Source organism: Gopherus evgoodei, chromosome 11 (genome assembly GCF_007399415.2).
Source record: "Gopherus evgoodei ecotype Sinaloan lineage chromosome 11, rGopEvg1_v1.p, whole genome shotgun sequence".
NCBI lineage: Eukaryota > Metazoa > Chordata > Testudines > Testudinidae > Gopherus > Gopherus evgoodei.
In genome coordinates this window covers 43,383,377-43,399,809 of record NC_044332.1, presented here as the reverse complement: position 1 = coordinate 43,399,809, position 16,433 = coordinate 43,383,377, and the positions used below count along the sequence as shown (strand labels likewise).

Here is a 16,433-nt window from a genome sequence, read left to right as displayed (position 1 = left end):
AACTGCCAATAGTTACATCATTGTTGTAGACTTTGTTAGTGAATCACTGGTTCAGTGAGGCCATGTCAAAGGTTTGCTACACCCATAGGTCTTTCTGTATATGGTCAAGCATTGCTTCCAACCACCTAAGAGAAACATACTAATGAAAAAAAAAGTCCAGTGTTTTGATTCTGTAAAGAAAGTTAAAATTCACTGTCCAAATAAGAATAGAAGTATGAGATTGGTTTTTAAAGTGTTTATTTTTTCTCTTTTAGCGATGCCTTAGCTTTTGATCCATTTAATACTGGCAGAATTATGAGTTAAGCAAGACTGTGGTGTGCATTATAAAAAGAAATAATCAGCCATCAATCCAACTGGTTAATATTAATATACAATTTGCAACTTCTTTAATGGATGTATACATTTCTACCACTACCACCTGCTAATTCCACCATTTGCTGTTTTCCTGTTTGTTTACTCCAGCTGAGTTGATGGCCCTCTGCAACATGTTGCAAATGGCAAACATTGTGAGATTATGTTGTATATCTCAGGATTCATTTGTAGACATACTTCCAAAGCACTATTTTATTCTAACCAATTACAGCACATCTCAGAGTTTCAAGTTCAGCTGATGCCATGGCTGCTTAAATTGGCCATTAAAAGCCAGTATTGTTTAGTTCCTTGTTCCTGGGATTCAGCATTTCCACACTTGAGAATAAAACTAATGGACCAGCCTACAGTGTGTATTTAAATTGTTTGATTTATGTACAAATACACATACCCATATATATAATGCAAGTCTTGGCACGTATTTACAAAAGCAGGATGTAAGCAGTATATATTTTAATTTGCATAGTACTGCAATTTAGCGGTTGCTTCAAACAGATGGGAGAGTTGTGCAACACTTTCAATTGATTTAATTACTTGTAAAAAGTATTAGCTTGTGTCAATTAAGTGCAATGTATTACATAATGATTCACAGATTTTGGTGAGACTTTTTAAGCATTGTACAAAAAAAATTGTATTTTATCTGAAGAAAAACAAACTGAAGAGAAGCCAGTATTTGGCAAAAATAGTTATTGGCTGTTCATTTTAACATACCAACTCATGCCCTTCACACACATACCCCTAGCCCATCAAATAGGAATAGGGTAAAAGTACTCAGTCTCTGGAGAGTGGGAATGCACAAATACAAAGCAGCAGACAGATGCATTTCCAGAATAATTTATGTAGAGAATGATCCAGCCAACTTAGTGCAAAGTAATTATTGCATGCTTCCCTCTAAAATGTTTAAAAAATTATAACATTGAGATTACAAGTATCTACTCTTATTGCCCCTTCACTGTATGATGATGGCATTTGACTAAATATACTTGGAAGCACCCCAAGAACCATTTGGCTATGGCCTAGCCTACATCATGTGGGAGGCCATCAATGGGTGACATAGCAGCACCAATGTCTAAGGGATTGGCACTATCTTCATGTGGGTGCAATGCTAGGAGAGTGAGAGTTCTGCAGATGTTAGCAAGGGAAGGCCCATATCTGTGGGAAAAGACAGCCTTAGAAGCATAGAAACAGTGGAATGCATTCCTCAGGTAAAATGGCAATATAGCCACATTCAGTTTTATGAAACTCCAGCACAAAGTTGGGTTCCATTTCCCTGTGAGACAAAAAAACATCACAAAGGGTGATGCAGTAATGGATAAATAAGTCCCCACATAGTCACACGCAATAGTATGATGTGGGTTTGGGGAACAGATCCTAAATTGCCTAGTCCAGTACGCTTCCAAAAATGCAAAATTTATTGAATCTGGGGCTATATGACCTATCTTATCCAGTTATAAGGAACCTATCAAGATGTCATATATGCAGTTTATCATCTAAGGATAATGAATCACTCCATATGTACCATGCACCAAACCTTCATGGCATGTTTAATGTTGTTAATTGTGCTCCTGGTGCACTTCAGGTTCTAGTTATCAAAGTCTGTCCTCCTCAAGAGCAAGAAAGAGTCAGCAATTGTGTTAGCCATGGTAGGAACATGGTGGTCCATTAAAAAAAGTTTCACCCAAGAGACTAAAATACAAAAGGCTCAAAGGGTCTGGGCACCTATGGTTTGTCATGAGAATAACCATGTGATAGACAACACCACTGCCTATTCACAATGGAGATGGCTTGTTTGCTTGGCATTTCAGGTGAAGAAACACTTCATTATTTTTCTACTGTGGGAGCACTGTGATGTAGGAAGTGTCATGAAACAAGCTTACATTTTTATTTTCTGTTAAACCCCACAACACAACCAGCTCATGTAAGTACACCAGTATATTTTGACCAGCTGATAGTGTCACTTGGCTGCTGAACCCGCCACATCAGTAAGCAAAGTAAAATCCTTATGGATTTTCAGTGTTAACTACTGCCATCTGGTCATGTTTTCCATTTCCAGCTCAAATATAGAACAATCAATCAGATATCACTCTTCTCTGTTTCCACCCCCTCCAATCCAAAAATCACAGAACAGGAGATTTGTTTACTTTAACTAAACATCTCTGGTGCCAACTGGGCTGATACTGCTTAAAAAGTGAACTTTAAAGTAATTGTACAATACCTTTCAAACAAACGAATCATGGAGAATATCACATGTGAATATTTTCCACTTACACATATAGACCAGATAGGTTACAATGTATAAAATACAAACAGCATCTGTGGTGTGGTAAGGTAAGGGTGAAGCAGCATACAGTGGCCAAATATAAAGGCCGTCGTTCCCAAATTGGGCTTCTTGGATCACTGGTAGTCTATGGAGACACGAATGGTCATCTGGTGCGGGCTTTTCCCCGGTTTCTAACTATTTCTACCCTATATCTAGAGAGTGTTCATTGTTGGAGGCCTGCAGAGGCAGAGGGAAATGAGGAAAAAGTCAGCACAGCTGCCTATAATAGGAGACGTTGCTACTCAGGAGGAGGAAGAGAGAAAACAGGAGATGCACTCAAGAACCAGAGCCACCAGTCGGAACTGCAAGTTCCAGCTACTAGCAGGAGAGGAATGTCCAGGGATGCAAAACACTAGGCAGCAAGGGAGTCTGTCAAATGGAACAGGGAAATAATAGAATCAAGTGACTGCATTTCATGGTCCTTTGCTCTTCAAGACATTGTGCTCAAACATTTTTTGGAGAAAATGAAAATTGAAGGTTTCCATTAATATTGCTTTTAGAAAATTGACAACTGTGCACTGCTTTTGAGGTTTTTCTCAGCAAGTTCTTAGCATTTTCCAGTCAGCTCTAGATACTAGTGCTCTACAGTAGCACTTTTCCATACAGGCAGTTGCTGTAGTCACCATAAGGATGCTGTGAGATTGGAGGTGTCCATGGGATGGAATGGTCTACGAAATAAAAGGGAGATGTTCCTCTAGCTCTCAATCTACTGAGATGCTGAAAAAAGTTAAAGGCCTCATTTTTAAGTAGAATGTGCACAGGGAACTAGAAAGACTCAGGGATTAGGATTTTCTGTATTTTGGAGCAAGGTTTAGAAAGTAAGGACAAGAACAAACAGTCAGGCTTTGTGTATGACACGTGAAAAGAACCTAGGAGCTATATAAGTGCAGACAGGCAGGGAAGGCTACTCCAGGTACGAAAACATCACTGAAGACTGATCTACTGACATGGGATGAGAACAGGGGAGCAGAAATAAATATTTGATATTTAAGGACCAGGAACATGCTGACTGAAGAACAGGAGGAAATGAAGTCAGCGAGATTAGGTTGATGTGCATGAAAAATCCCGAATGCTGCCCTGAAGACAAAATGGACAAGAAACCACTGATGGCTAAGTGACATAATGCTGCTTTCTTGTACGGGTAACTCATCACAATTTGGCAAGATATCTAAGCTGTGGAAATAAACCTGCTGCTTTGAAGGACAGATACATTCTATACAATGATGATACACTGAAATAAAATCCTGCTATAATTCTTAAGAACCTAACTAGACTACATAAATATTAGTGGGAGTGACACACACAAAGAGAAGACAAAAATGGCACAAAATAATGAACAAGGACTTTAGGGAAATTTCAGAACATAAAAATCTTCCGGCTCCATCACTGATTGTGTTTTGTAAGTTTATTTTCAAGTTATGTTGAGATATGCAGTACATGCTCCACAGAAGTAATTCATGATGCATTTGGCAACATCATTTGTGGGATGCCCAGCTGTATGGAAAGTAGCATTATAGACTATCATCTACAAACTTATATAGTAATACTTCTCAAAATGCCTACCAACAATGACCCCAAAATACTATTTCATTGATACTTATCTGTTACAGGTCCCACGGGATTACATAATGCATCATTTTGAGGGATCATCTCTCCATCTTCTTTCCATAGTTCATTCTTGTAACATGCATTCCTATAAAATATTCCTGTGTCTCAGCTATGTTATAAAGCATTATATAGAACATGATTACATGAGCATATGTTTATAAAAATCAGAATATTTAGAGCTCAAGGATGGTTGTATAGGAAACTTGGGTGGGGATCGCATATTCAATTCAATCATTTATTTTGTTTCAGAATCCTCGAGGGATTATTTAGTAGTTGATTTAAAAGACTGTGACTCCAGAACTCAAGGTTTCTTGACAAAAAATGTTCTGACGCCAAATTCTTTCCTGCTCATTCAAAAGTTCCAAGCCCAGAAATAAGGGTTACTGACAATTTCTATTTCTTAGTGAAATATACTGAAAACTTTTTAGTGTCAATTCCATAAGGTTAAAATGAAATCCATCTAGGTATCATGTAAAGCAGGTAAATAAAACTAATTTTATATCACTGTTCCTAAGTTTCAAGAAGGCTAAAATAAAGGAACAGTATGGACCATATGCACAAATTCATCTTCCTTTATATTTTAGTTAGCATCAAAACAGATTTGAAATGCTGGGGTTCTAATGAAACAGTTAAATTGCCCCATGAAAGGACTGTAAAGGAGGTAAAGAGGCTCTAAGGTGACTTTGCATACCCCTGAAACTGGGTTATCATACTCTAAGTTGTACTGATTTCCTAAAATTCCAATTGGCTGCTCTAGAGCCTTCCCACTCTCCCACAGCCATCCACATACACCAGCTGTGGAGTAGTGCAGGAGTCATTATGGCAGCCCTGTGTTACCCAAGGATTTAGGACGTGTTGTGGGACAGCTAAGGTAGCTTTTCACCGGCAGGAGAGCAGTGGAGAAATGCTCTAATGCATCTGAGGGGCTGGTCATTTAAATCAATATTCTGATCCACTCAAAATATCCTCAGCATTATCTCAATCATTTTGGATTTTTCAAAATTCTTCAGAGATTATATCTGCCCAAAGTGTCCTCCGCCATTCTTTAAAATTGTGTTCTGAAAAAGTGACGATATAAAAGTGATACCTGCTTACCTAACAGATCTTTGGGTTTACTTTTAAGTAACTTTTTCTTTTTAATTCTGTTCATCCTGCAGAACCAACGCAGTGAAGATGAAGTTAACTGGGTGCTCTTCATTTTTGTTTGTCAACAAATTAAGAATTTTAACCTAGGGTCCAAAAGATTACATCTATAGAAGCCCATTGTAGGCAATGGGCTGCACTGGCATCACTGAGGGCATAACTTGGCTTGCAAAACCTCTATCACGGGTGTTGATGCACAAAAAGGAATGAACACAGTTTGATTCACAAGTCCCAGGTTAAATGTGCAGGGCTGTACATTAGAAGACAAAAGTCTTCTTGCTTGTACATTAAGTAAATGTAATACCATTATTGCAAAACAATAAATGTTGACCCCCCCCTTCCCCGCCAATGTATTATTTTGCAATTTTTTTTAATAGAACTGCACTAAACATTACTGATTGGTGAGGAAAACACTTTACTTTCTAGTGCAACACAGAATCAGATCCGGATGTTCTCACTACAACTAGTGTGTGGAAATAAATGTAGAGAGAATAAACATTCTGGGAGTGGGGATGGTGGGGGACTGGGGTGAAGGAAAGAAATGAGTGGTTTATGATAACTTGATCTGTGTAAATGCATTGGCGGTACTTAATCCAAAACTTCCTAGCTTGGTTTCAAGGTCTTCTTAATGTCATTCAAGAGATGTCATTTTCATGCCATAAGGAATAGCCCCAGACACGTACAAATACATAAATGCAACAAAATGCACATTGCAATTAATAAAAAGCCAAAAATGTTGCCATGGGTTAAATATATCTTACTCCTCACAGCTAAACTCCAGGATATATTTTCTGTTAGCATCAGCTCTTATGTTGCTTAAATATTACAGCCAAAGATGTAAATTCCTCAACCAACTCCAGCAAGACTAGAACAAATATATTCAGACTAATCACAAATCATCATACGGCTACGGTGAAATTTCGCATTGTTTGGTATTAACAAATGCCTGTGGTTGAATAGCCTGTAATGATTTTAATTGCAATAAAATCAATTACTCCCTCAAAAGATTGAAACCATGATTATGTTGAAAATGGAATATTTTGATATTAAAAGGCAAGGGGGAGATGGGGAAGAATGAACAAGGCTTTTAGCTCACCTGCATGAACACAAGCTTGTTTTAGATTCTACAGAGCAATCTTTTGGATGATAGTAACAATGAATATAGTAGATCTCAGAGATTCAGATGTTTGTTGGTCTTGTAAATCCTACAAAGGAACATTGTCACATATGCCATATGAATGTCTAAAAAGGTAATTTAGAATCATAGTGATTATACAATGCTAAATTGTATTTAAATAGCTTTCATCCATGGCTCTGAATTTATATTTTCTCATATTTTTAAAGTGCTAGGTAGAAAAAAAAATGTATCCAACATCATGTCTTATGAAAGGAGACTCAAAGAGCTTGGCTTGTTTAGCCTAACCAAAAGAAGGCTGAGGGGAGATATGATTGCTCTCTATAAATATATCAGAGGGATAAATACCACGGAGGGAGAGGAATTAAAGCTCAGTACCAATGTGGACACAAGAATAAATGGATATAAACTGGCCATCAGAAAATTTAGCCTTGAAATTAGACGAAGGTTTCTAATCATCAGAGGAGTGAAGGTCTGGAACAGTCTTCCAAGGGGAGCACTGGGGGCAAAAGACATATCTGGCTTCAAAACTAAGCTCTATAAGTTTATGGAGGGGATGGCATGATGGGACAGCCTAATTTTGGCAATTGATCTTTGACTATTAGCGGTAAATATGCCCAATGGCCTGTGATGGGATGTTAGATGGGGTGGGATCTGAGTTACTACAGAGAATTCTTTCCTGAGTGTCTGACTGGTGAGTCTTGCCCACATGCTCAGGGTTTAGTTGATTGCCATATTTGGGATCAGGAAGGAATTTTCCTCCAGGGCACATTGGCAGAGGCCCTGGGGGGTTTTCGCCTTCCTCTGCAGCATGGGGCATGGGTCACTTGCTGGAGGATTCTCTGCACCTTGAAGTCTTTAAAACCATGATTTGAGGACTTCAATAGCTCAGACAAAGGTTAGGGGTTTATTACAGGAATGGATGGGTGAGATTCTGTGGCCTGTGCTGTGCAGGAGGTCAGACTAGACAATCATAATAGTCCCATCTGACCTTAAAGTCTATGAGGGTACAAACTTTTGTCACTTTGTTTCTTTAATTCTTTTGAGGGACTTCATGTTTATGGATGACAAAGCTGTGCAATGTCTGATGGACAGTCTTACAGTGTTAGTACTGAAATCAACCATAAACTGGAAAGCTGTCTGTTAGATCATTCTCTGCTTGACTGAATATGATGTGCTATTAAAAAAGGAAAAGGTTGCTGCACAGAGAGAAGTGGAAGATGTTTGGGATATTTTATTAACCACCTTTCATTCAAATCAAAAACAAATTCAAGCAGTGGTGGGGTCATTATTATTCACTTTATAGCCCCCAAAAGCATGCTGCGGAATTCTTAATTGAGAAACACGGGGTGAAAACCTGACCTTGTTGAAGTCAATACATAAACGCTCATTGACTTCTGTTGGGTCCAGGATTTCATCAATGGTTTTGCATCAACTATTCTAATGGGATTTTTTTTGTTCTGTTTCTATAGCTACGTAATATACAATAAATGTTCTATTTGAACCCAATCATTTGACCATCATATAGGGACTCTTTACTCAAAACAAAAATCATGTTGAAGTCAGTGGGTTGTAGTCAGGTCCAACACATCTGTCCCCAAACTCTTCCTCTTCCTGTGGAATTTGGTTGCTGAAGCTAATGAGGAATGTTTAAGGTGCTGTATTTGTTCCAGCTCTAGTAACTCTAATCATGTGTCCACATTTATGCCTTTATTTTAAAATGAACTAAATACATGAAGTCACATATGACTGAAGTTAATAAAAAAAAGTGGTTGTGAATGTTTTTAGTTTCACCGATAAAACATGTCTATATATTGCCAACCATTGTAATGACTTACATTGTCAAGAATACAGTTTTCAGATCACCCGAAGAACTTTACAAACACAACATCCTTGAAAAGTTGTCATATCCATTTACCAGTCTAGGTATAAAAAAATCTATTCTTCTGTCTAATATAATAGTCCAATAAATTTACTTTCCCTATTAGTATATAATTTTGCAAGTTTTTTATACAGAGATATACACAGTCATGGCAAAGATCACTACACCAGTGCTGAAATGAAGTGATTTCAGGAGGGCGGGGGGGGAAGGCATCAGCCTTGTAACACTGTAGCAGATACTGTGCAACAATTTAGGATGGAAAGTGAAGAATGACCTATCCAAACTCAATCGCAGGGAAACTTAGGAAGCGAAACATAATTGCCCACACTGGAATTTTGTCAGGGCATCAGAGCTAACTCACCTCTGCTTTTGTAAGAGTTATCACATGCTATTTTGTAACCACTTTGTTTTTACATTTCATTTATTGTTGTAGTGTGTAGTTTGTTCTATGCGGCCAATTGACAATACAGGACATTTACAAAATATTCCTGTTTCTTTGTCAAAACTATTCAGCAGCTTATGTCATATAACGCCCAACATAATAAAGATTAAAGAAGAATTTTCAACATTTTCAGGTCAATCAAATGTTTTCATTGTCTTGTGAATGATAGTGATTTATGAATCCAGAGAGACTTTTCAGGTGCTAATCTTGTAAAACTACCCCCTGTATAACCTCTCCTTTCTGTTATATAATAGTACAGGTATCGGATTTAACATCAAAACACATCATCCTTAATATCTAAAGGCAGTAGACAGCACATGTAGGACTCTTCTAAATTCCTATACAGAGGAACTCAGAGCTTTCTCAAGCTTTTTAAATTCTGAAGATGCAGATATCTTGCTTAGACCCATATTCCAATTTTAGCTCTAATTTTTTCAGCTCCCACAAAATGTTTTGCAGCTGGGATACAAGATCGTTGTGCCTATTAATCCACTGAAAGCAATTTAAGAAACACAGATGCTTCCCATCCACAACCCCTGGGCCACACCAGTACCCCTGGCTCTGGTTAACATTTCATTTCAGATGACAATGACGTTGGCTCTCAGAAAAACAGCTAAGACTAGATATTATCTCATGATTCCTTTAAATCCTTTTAACTCTGGAGAAGCTATACCGCATTTATTCTCCAGAAAATTAGCAAGTAGAGATAAACCTATGTGCTCTAATAAGTAACTACAATGTTTTGAGCAAGTACATCAGGAAAGGCAGAATGGAACCATTTAGCCACAGGCACAGTAATTGAGACTAAAAATAAAAGCACTCTCTATTTAATAAACCTTTCCATATATTAGCAGAGTAACTATCTAGTGAATTACACTTTTTTCTTATAACAGGAAAGAACCAAACAACTCAGTCCTTGAAGACCTTTCCTGTTACAGGTCTTTGGCAGGTGGAAAGGATGCAGACACCATAAAATGTGCATGTTAAAAAAAAAAAAAGAGAAGGATAAAGGAGAGAAATGAATATGGGGGACGTTGAATAAAAATGCCTTAACTGTTTCCCCGCATAAACACATCCATCTGCCATAATGGTTTTCTCTATCCCACAGTCTTTCATATTTATGTTTGTAGATTGGATGCCAAGATACTATGTGGACTTGCTTCCTGAGAAGCACATTATTGCCTCTCATTTGGTCCGTGCAGCAAAAACTAAATCTTCTTGCTCATGGTCATAACTCTTTATGGATAACTCCCTTTAATATCTCGGCTGCTCCATGCAGCACTGCCTATGAAGATTATGAAGTTCTTTGCTTCTTAGCTACTGAGTTTGATTCAGCGCCTCAGATTACTTTCACTATGCAAACAGTTTGACAAGTAGCCGTCTAACAATCATAAAGCAGCCATAAAACCACAGTTTTATGTACACTGTAATGTTGGGTTTATTCACAGTGACAAAATGAATTACTAACATGTCACAATGCTCAGCTATTAAGTCTGGATATTTAATCAATTGGACCATCGTGTAATAAAATGCAAATAAAAAAGGGAGAGATTTTGCTAGTGGGGATTTTTGCTGGTGTGAGCAAATCTAGTTGCTCTGTCAGTTCATTAGCAGAAGGGAGATCAGAGATGTTCGCTCCTGTTCATCTGCCACCTTCTCTCTTTAAAATTACTACCACAGTATGGTCATGACTGGGTATGGAAACACTGCAAGACGCTTGGTGAGCTGGTCACCTGATGCTGGGAAAAATCTCCACAATCAACCTAATATGCACTGGAACTGAGCGAAACAAACTGAACTGCTCATTATGATGAATATAATTAATTACTAACAAGGTCTCACATTTTCTGCTGCTTTGAAGAACCCTAAAGAGAAAACTCTTTGCTCCTAAACAGAAGCTGTATTTTCACCACACTTTAATTAGCAGATTTTTTTTTCTTTTGGGCTGTCAGATTCATCATCATTATGACTGATTTCAGGCATAGGCCAATCTCACATCCAACATCAGTATGCAAGTCTAGCCGGTGGAAAGGAAAACAAGCCTCTGATTAGGCAAGAAAAGTGGGTCTAGGAGCAGGGGAAGAAAGGGCTATTTACAAGTTATACAGAGTGATCCATTTCTTAGGAAGATAATGTTATTTAAAAGCATTTTGCTGAGGAGCCTCTTCATCTCCAATCCTAGGGGAATAAAAGCAGGATCTGTTCAGGGAAAACCCCTTGAGACTCTTGCTCTAGGATGTCAAATACCATCAGGACTAGCCAGTTTCCCAAAGGCAGTTGCGGTTCCAGTGGATATGGTGGCAAGAGGAGGAAGGAATTGTAGCTATTGGTCAGGATTTCCCTCTCTCTCTTCTGGCACATTCCCTTACTGCCCTTGTTAAACACCCCCCCACCCATTCTGGATGTCCTTACAGGAAGCAGCAGGGGGCTTCTGGTAGAAGTAGCTGCATAGTGCAGGGGTGGGGCAGAAAGCAGTTGCCTTGGGACCCAGAACTGTAGTATATATTGGAGTCATATGCCAGGAAGCTGGGCAGAACCTCTTATAAACTGAGGGTCAGGGAATTGGGAAGGTCTGTCTCATTCGACATCAAGAAGAGGGAATAGTAAGAACATGGGGGAAGAAATGCTGGGAAGGGGCACAAAGAAGAGAGATGGAAGCCAACTTTACTTGACCTAAGGTTAAATATATTGAAGATTTCATGTCTCGAGAGTTAAGAGGATAAACATTCCACCCTGCCTCGTACACACTGCTTGTATTTTCTTAACTGAACATCAGCTAACAACTGCTCAGCAGACACTGTAGCAGGTCAATTTAGTGCTGAGCTGGGTTACATGCTTATTCTTTTACAGCAGTGGGCAGACACACAATTTGTTTTCTCATCTATCGGCTTCAACTCCTGGCCAAAATGAAGAGCTGCTTTCAACACACCAGAAATAAAAAGTGTACTGAAAAGGCTGGTTCCACAGGTATTGAAATTAATTAATAACTTCTACAAGTGCAAAACTGTAAGCAATGGCATATAATCATTGCTGCAAAAATACTAGAGATTCTCCATCCCTTACTAGACACCAGACCATTGTCTGATCAACTCCTGCAAAATAAATAGCACCCATGACTACTCTGAGGCCACACACCATCCCAGTGTGAAGTGCATCCATGGATTGATTACTTCTCATGCAAAATTGCTCATGTAACAGTCACTGGTTTTCTTTTCCTCTCCATATTTAGCTGAAGTATCTGAATGCAGCATTTAAAAGGTCCTTCACTCTGGAATGCCATTGTGCTTTCTGTTTATATTCCTACACAGAAGCTGCACTCTGGTCTGCATGTTAAGATATGGGGTATCTGAGTATCAAATCTTTGTCTATACTGATAGTTTGGTAGCATAATCTGCCTCATGAGAATAATATTTACTAAATTTAAAGCTGAAGCTGTTATTCCCCCCCCCCCCCGAGTTACTTTCCTTCTAAATTCATTTGGTTGTTGTGGGTTCTATTTTACATACAGTGCTTTGGTACTTTCAAAAAGCACTTTAATGCAACCGTAATAAAGCAAAGAAACTACTTCCTGTAGTGAAGACCAGCTCTTTCTTTGTAACCAGGAAAATCTTTAAAGTGTTTTCATGCTTCTACAGCATATCACTAATAAGCAGCACTATAATAGGCACAACCTTCTAGGATATTGTTGACTACTTCATCAATAGATTGTGTTCTCTCTATCTAGGTACTTGTATAGCCTCAAATACTGTGGTATCTGAGCACTTTTGGCTTCCCAGCCTTTTTCCTGGCTTCTTTAGTGCAGCATGGAATTTCTAAATTCTAATTCCGATTTCTCGTGTAGCCTTGGGCAAGCAGCAAGGCTCCCTGAACATCACTTTTCTGTAAAGTGAAAGTTACCCACCTATTTTCACAGGAGAATTAGTTAATTGTACAGTGCTTTAAAAATCCAAGATGCTGTATGTGCCAGGAATCATTAAATGCAATCACAGTTCATGCACATTTTTTAAATACTTTCCCTCTTGCTTAGTGACTAATGATCTGTTCACAGCATTACAAGCATGTGAAGTCTTTATCAGGAGCCAGATGGGTTTATAATTTCCCCTTTTAGTTTACTCTTATTTCAATAGAGCCTTTTTCTCCCTAACTGATACTTCTTAATTACATCGCCTGTCAAATTGCACCTTCTCCCCTAATTTGGGCAGGCAAGCAGCTTCCTTATTCTAAACAGTTTGAGAAAATAGTTCCATAGTTCCAGTTCTGCTCTCACCATTGCCTCCTTCACAACTATTGCCTCAACACTTGAGACTTTTACTACCAGATTTGACAAAGCACTGAAAAGTGAGCAGTAGGGAACAATCCTCCACTGCAGGCAAATGGACAGGAAAATATAATTGGGGGGAGAGAAGAGGGTTTCCATGTGTTCTTCTGACCCTTATGAACCAGGTTTCCTTTCCAGGTGGCATTTTCAATAAGCCAAGTAAAGAACACAAGTGTTGGTAATTGCAGGTGATCTTATAAGAGAGTGTTATTTGCCATATTACAACAGTAATGCACAAAATACACAGATTATAGAATATCAGGGTTGGAAGGGACCTCAAGAGGTCATCTAGTCCAATCCCCAGCTCAAAGGAGGACCAATCCCTTGACAGATGTTTACCCCAGGTCCCTAAGTAGCCCCCTCAAGGATTGAACTCACAACCTGGGTTTAGCAGGCCAATGCTCAAACCATTGGAGCTATCCCTACTCCCCTCCCAAGGAAACTCATTACACAGCCTATTTGTGCAACACTTTTATTTTTCTTTTACCTTTGCAGTCATCTTTGAATAATCGTGTAAACAATAAAATGGAATGAAATTACACTGAGTTTTATGCAATTGGCTCTAGAACACCCCAACAATTATGACAAGGAGTTATAAATAACTTTTTCTTAATAATATATATTTGCCATTTTCAGTACATTAAAGAGCTGCCATTTATCTAGTTTTAGCTAGGAAGTAGTTTTAAATGGTAACATCCAAGGACTATACCTCCTTTAACATATGCTCCAAATTTCAGAATCTTTCTAAAGTTTACTATCTCCATAATAGCTATGTCACGGGTTAAGCATAAGGATACTTGGGTCAGAAGTGTTTTTTTTTTTAAACAACAAAATGTTACCTTTTAGTCATTGCACAAACCCCCTTCTATTATTTTCACTCCACCTTGGTATTTTGCAGAATTTCAAGTAAAGCTCAGATTCTGTTCAAGTTCTACCACCTTTACAAAATAATTTCTATCGCTTAAGGATAAGCCAAATCAGACCTGGGCACAGTAAGCAGTCTAGCTTAATGGCAACATTTTATAACTTGTTATAGACTCCCCAACAAAGCATAGTTTAGGCCAAACTTGTCTAAAGTCTTTGCTACAGTATATCCCCTTCTAACTCCGACAAATATATACGGTGCTTCTAGAACTGAGACTATTCTAGATTTAAGCAGCCTCAGGCACATTTTCAAAACATCAATGTCTGCAAGGCACCTCCCACACCCTTGACAATCAGATTGTGGATTGGTTTTTAGACACACAGACCAACAAAAGCTTCCTAAACTCATAATTAAATCATTTCAAAAACTAGAAGTTACAAATACTTCCAAGATATACCTGAAACTTTTCTGTTTCAACAGGCGATTAACTGCAAGTAGCACAATAATCAGCTCAATCATTTTCTTTTAGCTAGGGTGTCTAATGCATAAATATATGAAAAATAAAATTCACAGTCAGTTTTAAAACTAGAATTCAAGTTTGGCTAATACATGTTGACTTTTGTAAGTATGTTAATTTCTAAATACAACAGAAGAGATGTGGTATTGTCAATCAGAAGTACATAATTAAAATAATATCACTGAAATTTTATGAAAGCTGAAATAAATTTGATAGAAAATTCCTTTTGTAACCAATAAATACAGCCATCTGAGTGCATTTCCATATGCTTTTTACATAGGGGAAATCCAAATTGATAAGAGACGTTTAATAGCATTTTGAATGGTAGCAGCAGCGGTGTAGCTGAGGGATTTGCGTCTTCTGACTTTGTGAATTGCTAGAGAATGAAGCAGAACTCAGTGTGGGTGCTTTAATTTTCTTCGCATCTAAGCTGGCCTCCTCACAAACTCACAATTCTGCTGGGGGTCGAGAGACAGACATCAGCTGACACTTAACTGAGCAAACCCAATCAGTTTCACCTCATCAGGGACCTCAGTGCCATCACAACCAGAAGCCTGGAATAAGAAAACAGACATTCATTATAATGTTTGACAGCCATTCTATAATTCTATAGTTCCCTGTACTGCCACACTAGTAACAAAATGCTTTATTCAGTTTAACAATGAAGTGTCTAGATAGTTAGGACTATCCTCTATCACTGTTTGTCAACTGCAGACTCATATCAAGGTACAAAATGTTTAAATCAATATGGCTAATTAAAAAAAGTTGTGAAAAACAAACATTTGTGGCCATACTTCCAGAAAACAGTTTGCAGTCATCCAAAACTGGCACTTTTAAAAAACACAAAAGCAAATGATTTTTCCAGAGGAGCCCAAGTCTGCCTTCTAAATGTGTGAGAAACAGGACAGCTATATGCACAGTAGTGATCTGATTTGTATAATACATTCTGCTGCAAACACAAAAAATATGCCACCAGATTACAATTACTGATTTCAAATCTGTTTTAGAATATTTAGCCAGGAATTTTTAAAATAAGAATAAGGACATTTTTGGGGAGTCTGTGCTATTATTTGGGAAAATACTAAGGGATTTCTCCTTCTGACATACTCTACAATCTAGTACTAGCAATCAGAGGTGCTTCTTTATTAATATGTTTTGCAGCATGCAAATGGCACAATGTAATAAATGTATTTAAAGGGTAAATGATTTTCACAAATAATAGTGGAAGTATAAGTCAGATTTTCTAGGAAGAAACTGCTGCTTTAAAACTATGTTTAACAAGTGCAGTTTGTTTAGTCCACATATTGTAATTGTTCTTTTTAAATACAAAATTGGTGTCTGCAGCTGAATGGTGACTACATTTTCACAGAAGTCCTTATCAAGCTGCTAGAAACTGGATCTCTCTTTGGTACATACATCTGATTATAAGAAATTGATGAATGGTGGCGAGTGGTAAATTATACTGACAGACACCTTTTGACTCTACTTGGCACAGCTCCCATAAACAGTTACAACACTTAGTCTCCCCCTATGAAAAATTCTCTTAATCCTTTTAGGTCTTGCTTACAAGTTAGTGTGTATATCTGTAACAGCAAGAAAAACCACAGAATATGTGTATAAAGTGCATACATTATCACTGACATTTTTCACCAATGGTTTTTCATCACTGACAAGGAAAACTAATTGGGTGTTTGCAAGAGCCATGCTGAGTTGCTCACTCTTAAAGGCCAGATACAGTAGAAGTATTTCATCAGTTTCTTCTCTGCTATTTTTGTTTCGGAGTCAGAAAACAATTTTATTTCTATCCACTAGTTATGTTACCCTTAATTGAAAG

The 16,433-nt window shown here is 38.0% G+C and overlaps 1 protein-coding gene across 2 annotated transcripts in view; it reads right to left on the bottom strand.

Annotated features, from left to right (window-relative positions):
* Positions 1–13,687: 13,687 nt before the first annotated feature.
* STK39 (serine/threonine kinase 39) overlaps positions 13,688–16,433 on the bottom strand; it is a 185,665-nt gene continuing 182,919 nt past the window's right edge. For both annotated transcript variants that reach the window (XM_030580834.1, XM_030580836.1), the window contains one exon: positions 13,688–15,153. In XM_030580834.1, coding sequence (XP_030436694.1) covers positions 15,079–15,153 — 75 coding nt within the window. In that variant the 3' untranslated portion in view covers positions 13,688–15,078. The remainder of the gene's footprint in view (positions 15,154–16,433) is intronic.